General features: G+C 33.9%; 1 protein-coding gene across 8 annotated transcripts in view; it reads left to right on the top strand.

Moving 5' to 3' along the window:
- The window catches only part of LOC105197919 (homeobox protein 2), a 263567-nt gene that overhangs the window by 168649 nt on the left and 71672 nt on the right, over window positions 1-23246 (top strand). For all 8 annotated transcript variants that reach the window (XR_005575239.1, XR_005575240.1, XM_039451994.1 and 5 more), the window contains one exon: window positions 22588-22761. Coding sequence is in view for 6 of the 8 variants with exons in the window: in XM_039451994.1 (XP_039307928.1) it covers window positions 22588-22761 (174 nt within the window). In the remaining 2 variants the exon portion in view is untranslated. The remainder of the gene's footprint in view (window positions 1-22587; window positions 22762-23246) is intronic.

Here is a 23246-nt window from a genome sequence, read left to right as displayed (position 1 = left end):
AAACGTTATTTTTGAAAAATACAAATTCAATTCTTGAATACAAGAGCCAGGAGAAAACGTCGATTTATTCGTCGTGACGTACTCACTAGCTGATACATGTGAGTATGGCAATATTAAAGACGAACTAATTTGCGATCGTATAGTAATAGGTATTCAAGATACTAAAGTCTCAGAGAAGCTACAATTGATAAACGATTTAACTCTTGATAAAGCACTGGAAATAGCTCGCCAGTTAGAAATACAGTTTACAGAGGGAAAGAAGATAAGGCGAGGGAAGAAATTGAAGAGAAAAGGGATGTGAACCAAATCTCTGAAAAGGAAAAGTTTCTTGACGAAAGACTAACAGTGATAGAGATATGTTTCAACGGACAGAATGACTATGTAGTAGATGTGGATACCCTACTCATCTGGGAAACAGAAAATGTCCTGCAATAAAATTAATATGTCGCAAATGCAAGAAGGAAGGCCACTCGGATTAAATGTGCAGTTCAAAAGAGGTACGACGTTTAGAACAAGATGACGAAGAAGGTAAAGAAGATGAAGTGAGCGTCGCCTACGTATTCATTGGAGTGGTTAACACTGATGAAGGCGCAACGGACTTCAAATTCAAAACGTATATCCCTGAGCTTCCAAAATTGCTGTATTTTATCATGGATACAGGTGTAGATATTATATGTGTTTCCGAGAAGTGTATTCCAAAAAGAAATAGGGAAAAATTAATTTTATTGTGGGAATTAATATAACTCTGAAGACAGATCATAAACCACTCATTCAAATTTTGCAATCTGAACCTCTAGACAAATTAACGCCTAGACTTTAACGAATTAGAATGCATCATCTAATACGTTATAATTATAAGATTACTTTTATACCGGGAAAACAATTAATTGGCATTGTCTTTTGAGAAATTTGATGAGAGATATAAGCAACTCAGGAAAAGAATTCGCTAAAGAAAGTGAAAAACATACATAATGGTTTCATTATTAACTACTTTCCAGCAGCAACAAATTTACTGCATAGAATTAAAAACGAACAGGAAAGAGATTATGTTTGCGCAAAATTTAAAAAAATTTTTTAATTTAAAATTTAATCAATTAAAAATTAAAGTGGCCAAAGAGAGATAGACTACCAGATGGACTACTAGCATACTATCAACTGAAGGATAATATATTGTTATGCCCGTTCTTCGGCTGAGCTTAAGAAACTGGCCGAAAGAACATCGATTAGACAGAAGAAGCGCGGCCGGCTTTTGTTCTGTTCTGGGACGCGGAGCTGTCACAAGATATTTAGAATAATTCCGCCACGATTTATTCGTATAAAGTTATTAGATTAAAGTTAGTGTTCTTTTTTTATAAAAAAGTGTTCTTTCCTTTCGCATCGTGAAAACGAGTGTCTTTGCGCGAGAGAATTGTGTACTCGTTTTGTCGAGTACAACATTTTGGGGGTTCGTCCGATTTTGGACCACGAAAAATTATGGATATATCAGAAAATTTAACGGCAACGACTCCTGCGAAAGCGGAGGGACGTCCTCTTCGAAAGAGAATGCGTGTTCGTACGCCTGCTAGACCTCGACTCTCTACCGAGGCAAATTCTCTTCGGACAGTCGCCATAGAATTACGTCAGCTTTGTGATGAGAGGCAAAAGCAGCGGCAATGTGACGAGGAAATGCAGGCGCTGCTCCAAGAGCGCGACAACTTCAGCGTCTAGAAAAGCGACTACAACATTTTTCAGGCCAGTCATTACCTTTATCTTTTTGTCCTCCTACCGCGGAGATTCCTCGAGATTCCGGAAACGCGAGCGTCAATTTCAAATTGAAACCAGATATTTTTGACGGGAGTGTTCCGCTGCGCGAATATTTTACACAATTCAAATTAATTGCGCGAGCGAATAATTGGGAAGATTCTAAGAAGGTGGTCGCATTAGCTTTGAATTTACGGGTAAAAGCGCGTTTAGTTCTAAACGGAATAACGGAATTAGAAAATTTAAGTTTTGAAGAAATTAAATCTAAGCTCGAGTTACGTTTTGGGGAAGGTCATATGACTCAAACGCTTTACACGCAGTTTACGAATTGTAAGCAAAAATTTGGAGAAAATTTGGTTTTGTTGAGAGCCGATTTAAAACGACTTTCACGTTTAGTCTATCCCGAGTGTCCTCACGAAGTACTGGAAAAGATTGTTTGTGCTTAATCTATTATTGCAGTCTCTGACGGGTTTTTGAGACGCACTCTTCAACTTGAGGGAATTATTATACTTCCTTGCATTCTGCAATTGAGAGGGCGAAAGCAATTAAAACTTCAAGAAAACAGTTTTTCTTAGAAAAGGAAAAATAAAGAAGTAGAGAATGTTTCAGTTTAGGTTTCGTAATTTAAAATAGAGGATGTGGGAGAGAGTTACGGTTTTAGGTTTAGGATTTCTTCTTTCTGAAATTGAAATTTTGTCTCACGGAGGGGAGGGAGATGTTCTCTCGTTCCTTTTTCTTTCTGGGGGGCATTGGATTGGGAATGACACGGGCGATGCTCGGTAACCTGTGGCAGGGGTAGAGTAGGAAATCGTCGTGCTTCCCTGGAAGTCCACGCCTTGGAGGACGGGTTCGGAGAATCGTTTTTTCTTCGAAAACTGAGAATGAGTTTTGATTCTTTTTTTAGAATTTCTTGGATTGACACAAGAAAATGGATTCGCAACGAACAGTATTTAGTTTCCCAAAGCAGAGGCCCAAGTGAGAGCAGAAAATTGTCATTTTTGTTTGATATTGCTCGAGACGACGCTCGGTAACCTGTGGCAGGAACCCAGGGTAAAGCAGAAGGTCGTCGAGTGGATTGTCATTGCAGACACGGTCGATGCTCGGTAATCTGTAGCAGGAGCCCAGGGTAGAGCAGTAGGTCGTCATTTTGGTTTGAATCGCGGAGGACGATGTTCGGTTACCCGTAGCGAAAGCTTGGAATGGAGCGGAAGAGTTCAAGATTTCTTATTCTCTCAGAAAGGTACTGGTTTGAAAGTGACTCTGGCGACGCTCGGTAACTCGTGGTAGGAGCCCGGGGTAGAGCAGGAAGTTGTCGCACTCCCCTAGAAATTCTTGCTTTGGGAGATGAGTTCTAAAGATTGTTCTTTTGTCAGGAGCTGAGAGTGAACTTTGATTCTTTTTCTTCTGAATTGCAGAGGACCTGAGACAAGAGCCCAGGGTAGAGCAGAAAGTCGTCAGATTTGAGTCTTTTACGGGAAAATTTTATCCTAGAATTTTGTTTAAGATATAGAGGAAAAGAATTATTGATTTTAAAGTTTTTTTTGCAGGGTTTTGTTATTTAGAATTGAGTACTCGTCGGATTTTGTTTTTTCGTTTCAGTTATAAGGATCTTTTGAGACGACGTTCTTCATATGGAGGATCACTATAGTACTTCTTTTAAAGAAGACTGCCTCGCCCCGGATTTTTGAGCCGTGGTTTTCCCCGTAGGGCTGAGGGCAAATTCCGAGGCAAGAGCTTGGTGAGTCTTTTGAGACGTTGGGTTTACGGTAGATACCCCACCTTGCTCGAAGTTTTTGAAGAAAGAAGATTCCTTAGAAGAATTCTTCGAAGGATTTCTTTGAAGAAATTATTTTTCGAGAGAAGAGAATTTCTTCAATTAGCAAAAATTCCAGTAGTATCGTTTTTATTCAAGGAAGAGTGGCTCGGAATCTTGTTAGCAGTAACACTCAGATGGGTCTTAGAGACAACAAGAGGTCTGGAGACCTCTGGATGTGAAAAGACTTTGTGCTTGTCGGGACGACAAGTTTTAAAAAAGGGGTGCAATGTTATGCCTGTTCTTCAACTGAGCTTGAGAAGCTGGCCGAAGGAACATCGATTAGACAGAAGAAGCGCGGCCGGCTTTTGTTCTGTTCTGGGACGCGGAGCTGTCACGAGATATTTAAAATAATTCCACCACGAATTATTTGTATAAAGTTATTAAATTAAAGTTAGTGTTCCTTTTTTGTAAAAGAGTGTTTTTTCCTTTTGCGTCATGAAAACGAGTGTCTTTGCGCGAGAGAACTGTGTATTCGTTTCGTCGAGTACAACAATGTCATTCTCAAATGTATTTCGTATGTTAGATACTAGATTGATTGTACCTCTCTTCTTATAACAAGAGTTGCTATTGAAAATACACGAAGATAATCTAAGCATAAACAAATGTAGAGAGAGCTAGACAATCAATCTGGTAGCTTGGTATAAGTTTGCAATTAAAACACCTAATCGAAAATTGTCTTAATTGCATTGAACAAAGGTCTAATATTAAAGAGTCTTTTGTAAGAGAGACATTTCCTGATCGCTTGTGACAAAAAGTAGGGATAGACTTATTTAAATTAGAAACGTGGTATTTAATCATAATGGACTATTATTCTAGATACTTTAAAATCCTTCCAGAGGAAGAATTTAAGAACTTTAACGGAACAAAAAATTATAACAAAATGTAATAAAGAAACATTTGCGAGATACGGTATCCCGGAAATGATAAGGCGTGATTGCGATATACAATTCACATTGGAATTTTGTCGCTTTGAAATAGAATATGATTTCGAGCATGTAACTAGTTTGCCAAAGTATTTTTAGAGTGACGGGGCAGCAGAAGCGGCAGTAAAAATATCAAAAAATATTTTTTTAAAATGTATGGAACATATAAACTTAGGGTTATTAGCATATAGAACTACGACTTTAGAAGACAGATATACACCTGCAGAACTTATCTTTTCAAGGAAAATCCATTCTCTGCTTCTATTACCAAGAAAGTTAGGATCGTTTAAACAACACAACAAAGTCTTTGAAAAAGAAAACTAAAGGAAGGGAAAACAAGAGCGTAATTATAACAAAAAATACTGATCAAAAGCGTTATCTAAGTTAAAAGTAAACGATAGAGTATGGGTAATAGATTTACGCTAAGATTATAAATCCGGACAAAAATCCGAATTCATATAGGGGAGACCGGGCAATTCGAAAAATGGAAATATCTTTTATGGGTACATATTAAAAATTTATTTTGAATACTGTAAACGCGTCTTAATATAACGATGCTGTTAACAAAATTTTGTTGGTAATGGCGTCATATTGAAATTGTAGTGAAAAATATGTTTTGCAATAGTCGAAGTAATCTCTAATAGTTAGCATTTCTTTAAAATTTAAGTAAAATAAATACGATTCTTTTTGAAAACTTTGAATGTATTGTGTCCAGTTGAATGTATTTGAAACATTTTGTGTTTATTTTTTGCTATGTGATGTCTATTTCTTGTCGATCATACGCAATAATGCGTACAGTTGATGTCTGGGCTATTCGAAATACCAAACGTCGAATCGTCGTTTGGATTATTTTTTTTCATTTTATTTACGTTCTATGTACCAAATACACATTTAATACTCAATAAATGTAATTACACGTAATAGTCCCTGACTTGTTCCAAAAACGCTAAAGCAATAAAATTCTTTATTGTGCGTTTGTATTCTTTTATTGTATGTAACATTTCTTTATAATACTATATATCCTTTTCTAAACAAAACAAAGTCTTAACAATAGCTTTTTTACATTTTTTTCTTTTTAAAACATAAATTTCAGAATATTTTTGGACTAGCTTTGAATTACCCCGGGCTTGCGGATATTCGAAATATTTTGTCGACATTTTTGTATGTATTTAAAAGCAAGTATATTTCCGTGTTCTCTCTATAATTGTGAAGGGGAAGGTTCAACCGTTCAAACCGTCCAACTTTTTTTTAATGAATACAGGACTCAGGAGACGGAAAAGAAAAAAAGTCTTCCGAATTGCTTCGGTTTCTCCTACTATTAAAACCGAAAAGACCAGTACGATACGCAGAAACCAGTGGCATTTAGTACTAGCTCTGGACAAACAAAGAATAGGGAAAGACTGCAATTATGATCCGGCGTTAATTGATGATGATAAGAAATCGGCGTCAGATAATAATGAAAAGCAAACAGTAATCGGACAAGACGCAAGCGATACAAGTAGCGTTTTTGATAGAGAAGCTGTTAAAGTAGGACTGTGTGAGCGGGCTGAGAAATAGAATTTAGTCGGTTTGATGCGAACTTAATTTCTTTAATTTTTTAATTACAAGGTTGCGGCGTGCTTTTCTTACATGAGCTCGAGAGAGAACTGTGCGAGAGGATCGCAAATCCTGCTCGCCTTTTGACGAGAACCACTAAAATTGCCCGAACTGTGCGCTCGACTTGTGTGTCGTACAATTACGCACAAAACACGTGTCTGTACATCTAGAAATGCGCTGAACTTAGCTATTCTTTATAGAACCAAATGAGAACTTACAGGAAACTAACGAACTGCGGAGGTCAAAGCGAATTCAGAAACCTAGTACCCGTTTACATAGCTTTTTGACATTCTAGGCTAAGGAAAATATCTTCATGTAATTAGTCATATCTCATATAATTTTGTCACGTATTCATATGTAGAAGAGAAACTTTAATAAAACAGGGAGGATGTTGTGTGAACGCGCGGGAAGGGAAAGTCAGGTGGTTTGGCTGAGCGCGCTCGACGACAAAAGTCCGAGCTGTAGATCCATGAATACCATTAGTAAATAATTATTTTTATTTTTCCTCGCCATCCCGATACAATAACTAACTTCGTGAATGTAGCATCATACCTCTCCTTCTAAAGTACAAGAACACAGTAAATATTATTCCTTTAAACAACAATTCTAATTAATACAATTCGAATCTTATCATTATGTGTAATTTCAAGAAAAAGATTTAAATTATTATCATTTCTTTACACTTTTTACATTAAACACGGTAAGACACTCGCATAAATAGTATCATGCTGATTAATTTATCGCAGTTCTAGCAACAGTCTTCAGTAGTTCTAGTAGAATGCTCAATGCTCAATGCTATTTTAGAAGAGTTCTAGCGATTGTATATTTTTCAATAACTTTTGAATCTTTGAATACTGTATGATTTTATAAAAGAAATGTGTAGTTAGATTTTGCAAATTGCATTACTTTTTCTGTAAAACAACTTTGTATGTTTTTTACACTAATTGATTTATCTCATTTTTTGTATATAAGCATTAAAGTACAATTTTACCAGACGAACAGTACCATTTTATAAAAAAAAAAAAAAAACAGTTTATGAGATATTTTATATTTTATATTGAAGCTGTGCTACACTAAAATTTATTTTTTCCGTGAACTTCTTTATAACCGTATATGAATACTTGAATGCTTTTATTGTAGAATAATTTGCTACATTAATTAATAATTATAAATAGTCATTATTTACTGCGCACTGTCGACCGCGCTTGACTCATATCTGCTGCATTTTTTTTTTTTTTGTTATTTTGACATTTTCACGAGTCTTGATTTTTTTATTGAATTAATAATTTGTTACATGTGTAATACAGTGTCCAAATGATAATTGATAAAGACATTTTACGAAATATTATTAAACATCTATTAGGTGCGCAATTAAGTTCTCGCTGTTTTTTTTATGAAAATGCAACTTTATTGTGAAAAAATGGTTACAAATGAATCATTCAAAGTATTGCCTATCGCTAGCTACAACTTTTGCCCATCTTTTTGGCAGAGCTCGAACACCGTTACAATAGAAGTGTTCGTCTTTTGAAGCTATCCACGAATCAAGCCATTTTTTGATGTCTTTATGTGAGCGAAACTGCTGATCAGCCAGACCATGTGCCATCAAACGGAACAAGTAATAATCGGACAGTGCAATATCTGGGGAATATGGCGGGTAGGGTAGGACTTCCCATTTAAGCGTTTCCACATAGGTTGATTCGTCGCATACGAGAGCAGTCCGATAAGTACTTAGCCTACAAAAGAAAAACGAAAATTTTGGAAAAGTGGCGATTTATTTCTCAACATAGTTTCCTTTTAGCTCGATACACTTGACCCAGCGATGCTCCAACTTCTTTAACCCATCTAAAAAATACGTTTTCTCGAGGTCTGCAAAGTAGGCCTCCGTGGCGGCGAAGATCTCCTCATTCGACTCAAATTTCTGCTCAGCGAGTGACTTTTTCAAGTTTGGAAACAAAAAAAAGTCGCATGGGGCCAAATCTGGAGAATACGGTGGATGGGGCAGCAGTTCATAGTGCAATTCGACCAATTTGGCCGTGGCGACGGCGGAGGTGTAAGCCGGTACGTTGTCATGGTGGAAGAACACTTTTTTCTTTGCCAAATGGGGCCGTTTTTTCTGCAATTTGGCGTCAAATCGGCCCAATAATTCGGCATAGTAGAGCCCTGTGACCGTTTTGCCCTTCTCCAGGTAGTCGATGTAGATCACACCTTGTGAATCCCAGAAAACGGTGGCCATCACCTTTCCGGCCGATAGGACAGTCTTCGCCTTCTTCGAAGCACGTTCGCCGAGTGAAGTCCACTGTTTCGACTGTTCCTTGGTGTCTGGTGTGTACTAGTTGATCCATGTTTTGTTGACGGTCACGAAACGACGCAGAAACTCCTTCGGATTGTGCTTAAACAGCGTCAAACACTGCTCTGAACTGGTCTCACGGTTGCACTTGTTGTCCGAAGTGAGCAAACGCGGCACCCACTGCGCCGACAGCTTTCTTATGCCCAAAATTTCATGCAGAATATGACCCACGCGGTCTTTTGAGATGCCTACTGTTTCAGCTATCTCGCGCACCTTCAATCGACGGTCTGCCAATACGAGATCGTAAAATTTTTTCACGTTATGAGCCACGCCCAGGTGCCCCGAAAATGGCTACCCCCTCCGTGGTAGCCATTTTCGGGGCACCTGGGCGTGGCTCATCAAAAACCGACGTGCGACTACGTTGAAACTCGTTAAACCAATTTTTAACGGTCGCCATCGAAGGAGAAGTGTCACCGTACATAGCATCCAAGCGCTCTTTGATTTCGCTGCGCGATTTCCCTTCCAAAAACAAGAATCGAATCACCGACCGATATTGCTCTTTTTCCATTTTTCCAAAATCCGCGGACACGCCCACTTCCATACGCGGTCAAAACAAAACTACGAATCCGATTCGGCTGAAATTTTGACAGTAGCCGTCTACGAAAATGTACTACACGATAGTAAATCTGTCTTGCGATACTGGCACCATCGGGCGGTGAGACTAAGGACTTATCGGACCGCCCTCGTAAGTTCTATACGCGTAATGCTGTGCACGGCACGAGTTTGTACATGATCGAACAAGTCCAGCTCACGCACAGGTACATACACTCGTGCGTTCACACACGCGCGCATCGATGCCCTACTATCCAGTCACTGGGACTCGCGGAGGGACCCACCGCTCGCTATTCGTGGATGACCAAGCGGTGGGAAGACGTAAACCACGGAAGAGTATATATCCGGCTGCTCGAACAATCCAGCGATTAATCGATTTCTCACGTTGGAGACAAGATCATCATTCTGTACATAGCAATACAAATTATCATCATTCCGTACATAGCAATACGAATTATTAATTGTGCAGTTACTCGACTCAGCGTATAAGAATATTAACGAAATTTAGTGTATCACAATCCGTGTGACTCAGGGCTACGGCTCCAAGGCGTTGGATTGCAAAGAAGCATCGCAGTAAAGACCTCACATACGAAACCACAGCGTGACGATAATTGATCACCCTGACCATACATAAGTTTTAATGGGTTTGGCAACATGAGGCCGAGCGTTGTCATGCAATAGAATCACTTTGTCGTGCCTCTGCTCGTATTGTGGCCGTTTTTCACGCAGTGCTCGGCTCAGTCGCATCAATTAAAGTCGATACCGTTTTCCAGTGATGGTTTCGTTAGGTTTTAACAGCTCATAATAAATAACACCGACCTGGTCCCACCAAATACACAACATAACCTTTGCAGCGTGGATATTCGACCGAGCCGACGACGTAGAAGCATGACCGGGCAGTCCCCATAACTTTCGTTTCTTTGGGTTGCTGTAATGAATCCATTTTTCATTGCCCGTTACGATGCGATAAAGAAAACCCTTCCTTTTTTGCCGCTGGAGCAGTTGTTCACAGGTGAAAAAACGACGCTCAACGTCCCTTGGCTTCAAATCATAAGGAACCCAAGTTCCTTGCTGTTGAATCATTTCCAACGCATGCAATCGCTTGGAAATGGCTCGGCAGGTAACTCCTAATGCTGAAGCAAGCTGTTTTTGTGTTTGGCACGGATTCTCATTGAGCAATGTCTCCAATTCAACGTCTTCGAATGTTTTTGGCCTTCCTTCACGTAGACGGTCATCAACATCGAAATCAGCGTCTTTGAAGCGACGGAACCAATCACGGCACGTTGTTTCACTTAGAGCAGCATCTTCGTAAACTTTTTGGAGCTCTCGATGCGCTTCAGCCGCCGTTTTCTTTGAATGAAATAAGAAAATCAACACTTCCCGCAAATGACGATTATTTGGCACAAAATCAGACATTTTCACACAATCAAAAGTATATGACACCAAAACAAAATCACTAACATGTCAACGCGGTTTGTTTACCATATGTCTAAGCTTAGTTCATGACGTTTTGGATATGTCTAAATCGACCAGCACTTACTGCTGGAGCCATCTATTGACAAACAGCGGGAACTTAGTTGCGCACCTGATAATATTAATTTAATTTTTTCCACTTCCTTTATTTATAGGGAAAGGTGGGGCAAAAAAGGGTAGGGAGGTAAAATGGGGTATGGCCTGTATTGCGCGATTCGAATGCAGAAATCACAATTTAGCATACGTGTTAGATGCGATTCTTTAGTCATTAAAAGTTACTTACGAGTCAGCTGCATTATTGAGATAAACCATAATTTATACTTTTCTGCGATTTTCTTATGACTACAAGAAGAATAACAGCGAGGAAACAGAGGCAAAAAAAAGAAAAGAAGAGAGCAAGAAAAGTATAAAATAAAATTATATAAGAGCCAAAGAAACGTATAAGAAAAGAGTTAAGCTAAAAACGCATAAGTATCCTACCTTGCCTGCGAGAATACCCATCTTACTCGTCGGGCAAGATGGGGAGAAATGCCTCTTTTTGGTTTTTATTACATAAAGTTTATAATATTTTCAAATTTTATTTTAATGATAAATATATTGAAAGAAAATGTTCAAAGAGTATTATAAAAATAAAGATGACTTGTTAATTTTGAAAACCTAGCTTTTATTCATTTTCAAAGCTTAACTACTCTGTCTTACTCCACCTTCTCCTAATTAATATTAATTATTTATGTAATATTATTTTATATTTTGTAAGATTCGCAAGTAGTGCAAGTTTAACGTATTGCACAATAATTCTTAAAATAAATATTGAAATCAATGAAGTGTAATTGATAAGATAAGAAGCGGGATTAGAAATATTTACGTAATAAGCATTATTATAACACTGTTACTGTGAATGTAAGTAATGTAATTAAATGTAATTTGATATATTACTATAAGAAAAAATATAAAATCTAATATTAAAAAATATGTTATTGCTGTAACTGTGCTTAAGTTGATGATTGAAAAGCAAAATTATAATTAGCATGATACTATTTAATATTTATCTGAGTGTCTTACCGTATTTATTATGAAAAGTGTAAAAAAATGCTGATAATTTAAATTTTTTCTTGAAATTATACATAATGGTGAGATTCGAATAGTATTAATTAGAATTGATGTTCATAATAAGTTATGCTTACTTGAACGACTGTTCAAGCCAGATTAACGGCAAGAGCGGTGAACAATTAGAAACAAATAGAAAATCTCGGCACGTGTATATAGAATATGAATTTTTATTTAAGGACTTAGGCTTTACTACCTTATGCGCTGTCGTCTGTTTTTTACAAACAAAGAATATTTCAACATACGCACACGAATGCGTATGGCAACCATAACTAACACTTACTGACTAACAATAAGTGCTCCCTGTCTCGCACACGCACTATACGTGAAGCGCGCCAAGCTCACGTTTTGCCAACCCGTTTGATTCGAATCGCGGCTCTGTCCAGATTTAACAGTTCAAAGGGATAATATTTACTATGTTCTTGTCCTTTAGAGAGAAAGATGTGATGCTATATTCGCAAAGTTAGTTACATCCCATACAGCACAGAGAGATTGCAGGAACATTGCAGAATGATTTCATTGAAACATTGTAATATTGCATTTTGATTGCGAAACATTACTGCAACATTGCTGGAAGATTGCAGCAACATTAAGATGTCCGCTTTTTGTAATATTGCATTGCAACATCCCATTTTTCCAAAATATTCACATAAATATTATTACATCACATAATTCCAATGAACAAAACAATATTTGTTTAACATTTAAAAAAACATTTTTCGCAAAAAAAAATCTCGGAAATATTTTTTCGGAAATTTCCAAGAGGTCACCCATCCAAGTCGCGACTCCGGTGAACGTTGCTTGACCTCCGTGATCGCTGCGAACTGATTTCTTATGATGACCTATGAACACTTTATGCTGATAGATGTATGTAACTGGTAAATCAGGTCAATATACGTTATCGAAAAAATGAAATATGTATAATTAAAGCACAATATTTATATAAACAAATATAAAATTATAGTTTTTTTTACTAACTTTGCAAATGCAGAATAGCATCTGGAATAACTTTTCTGTTATTTGTTTAAATAAGATGCAATTAGAAAATATATATCAATATAATACAATAATTAAATTAAATATGAAAAAATTTTTATTAAAAAAAATTAAAAAATATTGTTTGTTCATTGGGCTGCAGATCGTGGTTTCTTTATATGTGGACCTATTTCATCTATTGATATAAATATTTATGTTTTTTAACAATACTATGATGCACACAGCACCACGGGACCGCATGCCTTTTTCTAGACGTCTTAGAGTCAACATTTAAAGGATGTCTGTAGACGTCTATGCAAAATCGATTTGCAGTCAACTCTTAAAGCCTGACTTGGATGAGTCGACTTACAGTCGATATATGGACTGTTGTACTGTTAGGCAATGTAGAGATTTAGCGGAAAATTTAGTAACGTCGCCCGACCTTAGTTTGCTAAATGCGGATGAATAATTATGGAGTTAAATTAATATATTATTATACGCGAATATTCTGCTTTGGCTCTTTATTGCTACTACTTTATTAAAAAATTATGATATTGCAATGTTTTCGGAATATTACTGGCATATGCCATGAAATGTTGCAGGCATATGTTAATTTATGTTTCTGCAATGTCTCCGTAATATTGCATTGCAATCTGCAACATTGCAATGTTGCTGGAATTTTCTGTGCTGTATGGGATCCCATACAGCACAGAAATATTGCAGCAATTTTACAGAAATCTTTATTTGCAATATTGCAGAACCGTTGCAAAATATTGCTGCAACGTTACTGCAATGTTGCAAAAACTATAAAATATCCGACCTGTGAAATATTGCAAATCAATATTGCAGCAATAATAATACAATATAGTATATACCAGAATATAAATTTTATATATAATTATACAGGGTGTCTTACAATCAGCGAGCAATATTTTAACAGCGTATTCTGGTTGCAAAGTGGAGCAAAAAATCCTAATACAAAAATGTCGAGGCTATAGTAGTTCTTGAATTATAACCGATCAAAGATAACCAGTAATGTCGCGTAGAATTCGTGCGCTCAAGTCCGTAGTTGGATAGCACGTTCATCGGTTTATCATTTGTCACTGATTTCACATACGAGGGCTGCTCCATAAGTTTTGCGACTAGTAAGGAAAACATTCGTATGTACTTGACCGATGATAAATACCGGTTGAAGGAATCACCAATTTAAATCGTTTATATTTTGTTTGTAGTTTTGAAGTGCAATTGAAAAGGTTTAAAGGTCGCTCTGTTAATTGTAATTAATTAATTATTTTTTAACCGTGTATTTAGCTGAAATAATTAACGAAAGTAAATTACACAAGGAGTTTGTATGGATTTGTATTTCGTTTGTAGAGTTTTGAAGTGCAATTGAAAAGGTTTGTAGACCCTCCAGATAATTTTAATAAAACAAAGTTATGTAATTGACCGAAATATAAATTCCAGGCGCTACTGGTCTTGAAATACCAGAAGGCGCGTTCGGTAATCTCTCTAGTATTCCGATACTCTTGTTTCTTTTTCGATAATAAACAATAGTAAAGGGGGACTGTTACGGTTCCTGAAACGAGGTGAAAATTACGAAAGTGAGCAAATTCATTAGTTGTTGATCAGTGAAGTTATAAATATTCTAGTAAATTTGCTCACTTCAGTAATTTTTACCTCGTTTTAAGAACCGTAACAGTCCCCTTGAGTGCACCCCTGGTGTTGCAAAAGCAATTTAGTATTTAACCAACAAGATTCAGAAACAAAAGCACAAGCCCAGCGCGTTCCTTCCCGAGAAAGCAGTCTTTGTATTTCGTCTAGAATCAAGATTCATAGCTCCAGCGATTAAAACCATCTGTCATTCTGATTCACTTAAATACGAAGTACAGTAGAATTAATTTTTTCAAAAAACTGAAAATGTATTCAATATTTACATATAAAATAATATTGGATCCAAGATCTTTAACGATAGTTGATGCTTCTTTATTTATGTCTGCAAGTAACTTTTTGGATGATTAATTGATTTCTTGTACAATATACTATTCTTTATTGCATGTTTGTCGTGCCATGAAATATTTTCTTCCTAAACAATGCACTATGGTCAATGTTAAAATGATTAACTTGAAAAATGAAAAGTTATCAGAAGTTTCAGCGAAAAAAAAATATATAGGATCATCCAAGATATTAGTGAAAATAATTTGTGCAAGAAAGTCAAAAGGGCAACTATTTCTTAAAAAATACACTTTACCGTCAATTATATAAGTTCCACAAAAAAATTATTTATTTTTTAATAAATAATGTTTTACGTTCTTAGTGACTAACTTATTGTTTAATGTCACTTCAAGATAAGCAGTAAAGAACTTTGATTGAGATGGATTATGTTCAAAATATTTTTTCGTTTCTAAATTAGTAGCATTCTGTTCTACTTTGATCGATTTATTTTTAATTTTTTAATTTTGTTTAATGAGTGGCGTTGATTCATGATTGAGAGATTTCGGACTCTCAATAGTTGTTTCACGTGATGTTTGGTTTTTAAATATATCTAAAGTATTTCAGAATTCAACAACGTTGAAATCACCAAATCTTCCGTTTAATAGCTTGTACCCAGGAAAAAATGATAAGTCGAATCGACGTCAATTTGACGTCGCTGGCGTCTATAACGTTTCCAAGAGACATAGCAATCAGATTGACATCAATTTGAAATCATTGACGTCAACCAGATATCAACAGCATTTACAATCTTTGATAGGTTTAGTTAAATGATTTCGATAAAAAAATTTTAGGTTTAATAACACTTAAAAATTGAATAAAAAATTAATTAATTAAAAATTGCATTAAAGAAATTAAATTAAAGTAAAAGTTAATTTTTAAAAGTATTATTTGTATTGTTTTAAATAAGAATGTGATTTTTTTAAATTAGATTTTTAAAATTATTCTAAATAACCAAACAATAAGAAAACTTATATTTTATATATAATTATATATATTTTTTACATAAAAATTTTTTACCGGTAATTGAAATTTAAAATTTAATTATGTATAAAACAGAAAATTAAATTATTATTATTATATTTAATTGTATGTATAGAAAAACTTATTTACATGGTAACAAGCTTTAAATTATTTAGATGGTTAGATTTCCGTTATTGGGTGCATAGACGTAAGAAAAAAAAGGCGCTGCAGAAACTATAATAAAATGATAATGGAATTGATATCAAATTGACATCAATTTGATGTAGAAATTATTTCGATATTGATTCGATAGGTTATTTCTCATTAAGTTATAAAGTAATACCGATAAAAGATTGTAAGTCTAATAAAATTTAAAAATTAAATAAAATATAAATTAATTAAAAATTGTATTAATAAATTAAATTAAAAGTTAATATTTAAAAGCATTATTTGCATTGTTTTAAATAAGAATGTAATCTATTCGACACTTATACGTCAACACCTACACTATCTATTAGGAGTAAAATTAATTTGGTCCGTTTTTTTATGGTCAAAAATGCATTTATTTCAGAACAAATTGAATGAACAGATTATTCAAAGTATTGTCCATCACTGGCTACTACTTTGTCCCACCTCTCAGGCAATTTTCGAATTTCATCTCGAAAAAATGTTTTGTCTTTTGAAGCGATTCTAGTTAGGAGCCAATTTTCGATTTCTGCGAAAGAAGTGAACCGGTGTCCTACCAAATCGTGCTGCATCCGTCGGAATAACTACCATATTAATCAGATGGAGCGATGTCCGGCGAATACGACAGGTACAATAAAATATCCCACTTGAGCGTTTCCAAATAAGTTTTGACAACTTTTGCGACATGATGCCGAGCGTTATCATGTAGCAGAATAACTTTGTCATGTCGTTCCTCGTATTCCGGCCGTTTTTCTCGTAATGCACGGCTCAAATGAATCAATTGTAGCCTATACCGATCGCCCGTAATGGATTTGCCAGGTTGTAGCAATTCGTAGTATGTCTTCAAATTTTTTGGCTGTCCAGAGCGAGGCTTGTCTTCAACGCTAAAATCACCATTCTTGAAACGTCGAAACCATTCCCTACATGATTTATCAGTTTGAGCATTGTCACTAAAAACTTCTGCCAGCATTCGATGCGCTTCAACTGCGCTTTTCTTCCAATTAAAACAGCCTCGAAAACTAAAACCTCCCGCAAATGCTGCTTAGTTACTACAAAATTTGATATATTTAACACAGTAAAAAACAGGAATTTTATATGAAACTCAAAGCGATATGTACTGAATATTATTGACAGATGTCTAACCTCTCTGAAACCACCGGCATCAGCCGTCACTATGAGCCATCTTTTGAAAACGGACCGAACTAATTTATACTCCCAATATATTTATCTTTCAAAATCCATAGATATATATTATATATTATGTATATATTACTTCTACATATATCTCTTTTTTTAAATTTAATATACCTCTAAGCTATTAAGAATTTCCAAACATTCAAGAAACTTTAAAAGATGTTATTTTTTTAATTTTATAAATTGTTTAAATGTAATGCATAATATAAAAATTTTTGAAAATTTTAAATTAGTTGCATTAAGAATCCTCTCGGCGAGCACGTTTAGGAATCCTGACATTAGTAACAAGAAATGATATGCTGAGACGCTAAGAATTCTTGCATGCTATTTTTAAATAAAAAGCTATTTTGATAAAATAACATTATAAATCATTTTAACTAATTTGTAAAATTGTTTGAAAACTATTTTTTTTCTTGACAGTTGTTTATTAACTGCCAAAAAAAAAACATAACTTTTGGACAATTTTACAAATTTGTTAACGTGATTTATAATGTTGTCATTAAAATATCTCGCTATTTAAAAATGGCACACAAGAATTGTCAGCATCTTAGCGTGTCGCATTGCATTAAAATTCGATTTAATTATAATTTATGAAATTCTATAATTTCGGATTGAAATGGATTAACCAAGTGAGTGCTGGCGCCACCGCTAGGCGGTCACGTCGCGGTGGATCTTCCCGTAAGTCGAATGCGACCACAGGCATTATATCTAAGCGCCATCGCGGCCGAATCCATAACTCACACTTTGGTGAGACTTTTAGAAGCTGCTTATTGCAACTTCGAGACGAATATTTGCTCTTATTCTTTTCATACGTGACGTATGTGTGGAACATTGTTCCACATAAAATTTTATATTTTTACATGTAAATAATAATTTGTTTTTTTATTTAATTTTATACATGTTAAATGTTTAATTCAAATTTAATCATTTTTTAATTCTTTTTAACGAAAAAGATACAAGAAATATTTTTTTGTAAGCTAAACATTTATTACGTTTGCATTAATGTATTCTGTTTTAATAAATGTATCGGGGTTTCGATTTTATTTTCAATTGATCTTAGTACCGTATTTTCGGTGCAGAAAACTTAATCAATTTGGATTACTTTTTTTTAAATCGGTTTTAGTCGCACATTTTTGGCATATTATATTTTTTAATAAAATGTATTTTTGATCAAATGTTTTAACTTCTGGCATGATTTTTTCCATCTTTCCAGTCCATTAAACGATTCCTGGGAAATGATAATAAAATCGATGTCAAATTGACATCAATTTAACGTCGAAATCATTTCAATATTGATTCGATGTAAGTCATTTTTCGTTGAGTTATAACATCCAAAAGGATGTTAATATCATTTATTAAATGTTTTATTTACGTTAATATTGACATCCAAATGGCATCAAAATTTGAACATTTCAACATCGATGTCGACGAAATTTGATCTCATTTCGGTCGTCAAAGTGACGTCAATTTGACGCCGATCCGACCTATCATTTCTCTTTGGGTACAAATAGTTTTATCAATTAATTTCTCAATGTTTTTATTATTTGATTCTACATTTCAAATACTTTCATTCTATCATCATTTTTAATGAATGAAAGTTATAGATTTGGCCTTTCCACGCCAATTTTCTCTTGATAATCTGAATCATCAATTGAATTAGAATAATAATGTTTTATTTTTAAATTGTGTGCATTATTGTAAAGTTTAATTGGACTTGTTTTTGCTATGACTGGAGCTGTAACATACTGAAAATAAAATAATAACAATACTTATCAGTGAAAATATTTTGATAAAATCCTGAAAACTTTGGTAGTCTATCATTAATCCGATGTATTGAATATAAAAATCGCGTACAAGATGCAAAGGATGACTTTAAAATAGGCCATCAACAAACTATTTGGATTACATGTTCAACGCCAACTTATATACGTAAGTTGATATCCATTCCCGTGAAACATACACTCCCACAGAAACAAATTTCAACATACTTTTTTATAGTAATATCATTCAAAAGCTTTTGAACAAGTCAATAACATTTCTCTAAAATAATTAACGACCACTTGGAGTGACTTACGAAATTTGCTCATACATATATACACTGTTAGAAATGTTCGTAAAATTCCATCAAAGTTACTAAAGTAACTTAATTTTCCGAAATTGGGATGCTGAAAACGAAATTAAGTAACATTTAATGCAAATTTACTAAATTTCTCTTAAAATTCCGATACTCTATCTCAGAATTACAAATGGTTTCTTAAAATTACTAAATGGTAACAGAAGTTTAAGATATCGTGACTGGATGAAGTTGCGCAGTGTACTCTGCGCAGTTTTTTTCCCGCGTACAACTCGGCGATCGGCAGGAAGACATCCTTTTCAATCTCTCAGTTGTGAGAAGTGGCCAGAAGTGGCAGTGAATGATACAGTGTGCAAAAACAAGTGTCATTATTCAGAATTTTACTGAAAATGTGATATTATGTTATATAAAATGTGATGTATGTGATATAGTTTTCTATTTTAAAGATTTGATTATGTATTATTTTAAAGGATTATAATGATATTATTATTGGGTTTATTAATTTTGATATATTATTGCTTATAATATTTATCTTGACATATAAATAAACATATAATACGAACAAAGTATGTTTAAACAAACAACTAAGTGTGTATATGTTATACACAGTATTCTCATTGCATTAAATGAACGCTCAAAAACAACTTTTCATAACTAATAGTTTTTGATATACATTTGATACGTATATGTATACTCAATGGCTTGCATGGCATATAACATATTTAGTTCATATTATCTTACTATTTAGGTGCCAAGATATATAATATATATAATATTAGATATATAAGATTTATTATATATAAAGAAATATAAGAAATATATAAGAAAACATTTTTATCGGTTTATTAATTTTAATATATATTATAGTTTATAATTATATATCTTATATTCTATATATAGATATATAAATAAATTTTTTTACCCATTGAAATTTTCAGTTACAGATACTGAAAATTACTAAAGTGTAACAAAAATTTCAAGTACGTGTGACTAAAGCTTTATGCAGTTGCTGTTTCTAAAATTTTCAGTTTTGTATAGTAAATTTGAGAAACAGTAACTGCATAAAACTTCAGTCACACGTATCTGAAAATTCCTACAGAAATTTCTAACAGTGTAGCTATAATTTCAACCAGTGTTCAATTATCTCAGTTTCTTGTGATTCTGTTAGTAATTAATATGTTGTCAAAAACAGACGTATTGTTAAAATATATGGCACGTATAGAAAAATGCAAGCTGATCGTTCGACGTTGGACGTCTTACAAAGTTAGTTGCATTACATAATAAACGATTAGTTAATTCATGTTGAAATACATTAAGCATTTGCCATTTCAGACAAGGAGAAAAGACAACGGATTAAAGCCTCGTTACTATCCAAATTATTACACATTTATTAAAATATGTATTTAATGTTATTGATCAAAGCACTTTTATCACGCAGATAGAACTATTGATACATTGTACTTTTCATTATTCGGCTGTATCATTGTTTTTCATACAAATATATACATGCATTGTTCAGGAGGAAAATATCTCATGGCACGACAAACCTGCAATAAAAGATAATGTGTTGTACATGAAACCAATTAAGCATCCAAAAAAAATTATTTGCAGAAATAAATAAAGAAGCATCAACTATTGTCAAGGATCTTGGATCCAATATTATTTTATATGTAAATATTAAATACATTTTCAGCTTTTTGAAAAAATTAATTCTACTGTACTTCGTATTTAAGTGGATCAGAATGACAGATGGTTCTAATCGCTGGAGCTATGAATCTTGATTCTAGACGAAATACAAAGACTGCTTTCTCGGGAAGGAACGCCCTGGGCTTGTGCTTTTGTTTCTGAATCTTGTTGGTTAAATACTAAATTGCTTTTGCAACACCAGGGGTGCACTCAAGGGGACTGTTACGGTTCTTAAAACGAGGTAAAAATTACTGAAGTGAGCAAATTTACTAGAATATTTATAACTTCACTGATCAACAACTAATGAATTTGCTCACTTTTGTAATTTTTACCTTGTTTCAGGAACCGTAATAGTCTCTCTTTACAATTGTTTATTATTAAAAAAGAAACAAGAGTATCGTAATACTAAAGAGACTACTAAATGCGCCTTCTGGTATTTCAGGACCAGTAGCGCCTGGAGTTTATATTTCGGTCAATTACATGACTTTCAAATATTTTATTAAAATCATTTGGAGGACCTACAAACCTTTTCAATTGCACTTCAAAACTTTACAAACAAAATACAAACGAATTCATACAAGCTCCTTGTGTAATTTACCTCCGGTTAATTATTTTGGCTAAATACACGGTCAAAAAATAATTAATTATAATTAACAAAGCGACCTTCAAATCTTTTCAATTGCACTTCAAAACTCTACAAACGAAATACAAACGATTTAAATTGGTGATTCCTTCAATCGGTTTATCTTTGATCAAGTACATACAAATAAAATTTTGTGCCAAATTTTATTTTAAAAGACTCCCACAATTTCGATATATCGCAATAAATGTGATTTTTTATTAATATTTTTTTCTTCGTTAAATTTGCTAAATTGAGAATTTAAATTCTCAGTCTCCTTCTGCAGTTTAATTGTACTTGTATTTTTCTTTATAAAAAAACATTTCAGCAATCTCCCTCTTTGCTCTGTTTCTTTCATAATGTAAAATTTAAGGTGTTGACCAATTAAAATGATTATTAATAGGACGCTATTTACTAACAACCGAATGGACACTTTCATGTTTCTTAACATCATTTTTATGTTTCTTAACGCGAGTTGCCAAATGTATATGCATCACATTCGATATACTCAAAGCTATAAGCAATCTCCGTTTTTTTTTTTTTCGTGGCGCTTTAAGTCATCTTTTCTTTTCTTTATTAATCTATTTAATTTTTTAAGGATCGTAAAAAGTGTATCAAAACCAAATTTACGTAAACTGTAACTAATAGACTCACTAACACTTTCAATATACGACAAAGTTAAATATCTCTTTACATCAAACCTTATACTGCACTCAGAAAAACAAACATTTTCACTATTCAATCGGCTTTTTAATTCTCGAACACATGTGTTGACATATTTTTTAACAATATTATGTAGGAAACAATTATTAATCAAAATATTCATTTTATTATTAAACGCATTTTGCCAGCAAGTTGACTGAATTCTGAATTATTTATTATTTTATGGCGACTGTTTTATAAGTAATATTTCACTTTGGTAAAACTTGTTAAATTTTTTTCCATATTTCTTATTTTTTATTTTTTTTTTATTTTTTTTTTATTCTTGGCGCTAAATGCTGCTTATATGAAATAAAAATGTAAAATATTAAATAGGTACATTTTAGGAGACCGGTATGCATTCAGTAACTTTTCCTTATACGGGGACACAAATGTTTTCTTACGAAAAGTTACATGCATATCGGAACATACTCCATAAGCGTTTTAGTACATGTATATCTTGAGAATGTTATAATTCTCATTTCGACGAAATATTAATATCGTGTATTTTTGAAATGTTTCTGCAATATGACATTACAATTTACAAAATTGCAATATTTCTGAAATGTTACTGAAAGCTTTACTGCTGTATGGGCGATTGCAAATGTACTTGATTACAAAGGACTTCAGTATTCTTTCAACTTTCAGAATACTTCTGTTCTCGAAAATCATCACTGGAGATCAGCTATAGGATGTCTTCTAGAAAGTGGTGTGTCGGCACAACTACCGGCTGAAGTGAGACCAGAACTTCAACGGCATATCAGTTCATTAATCTTAGCGACAGATATTACAAGACAACAAGAATTTCTCACACGTTTCAGGGTATATCTTATTACATTAATTTTCGTCTTTAATTATCTAAAGACACGTTTCATTTAACGCTTGCAACGTTTGCGAACATTATCCTTGTTTAATATTTGATAAACATTAAGCAGAGCCGGACTAAGGCAATCTTGCGCTCGGGATGTAGAATATTGCGCCCTCACCCTAAAGGCATATTACAATAAATAACAAAACGCAAAAGTGTATTTTGTTTTGTATCTTTGCATTTTTTGTAGTTTTTATCTACTTAAACTGTGCCAAAGTGCTTCTAATCATAATAAAAGAAAATGCAGCTTAAAAAATAAATTTCTTGGTGTAGAAACTAACACAGTCTAAGGAATTTTTAGTCTAAGAAATTTTAACTTTGCTTTTGCGTTTTGACATCCTGTATTATTTTTCTACAATTGGTTAAAAATTTTACTATTTCAACTAAAATTTGAATGCGTTGACAAGTCATCCAAATTAAACCTGAAAGTGTTATGCGT

This window comes from Solenopsis invicta, chromosome 1 (assembly GCF_016802725.1).
Source record: "Solenopsis invicta isolate M01_SB chromosome 1, UNIL_Sinv_3.0, whole genome shotgun sequence".
In the NCBI taxonomy this organism is placed as follows: Eukaryota; Metazoa; Arthropoda; class Insecta; order Hymenoptera; family Formicidae; genus Solenopsis; species Solenopsis invicta.
This window is presented reverse-complemented; position numbering and strand designations above follow the sequence as displayed.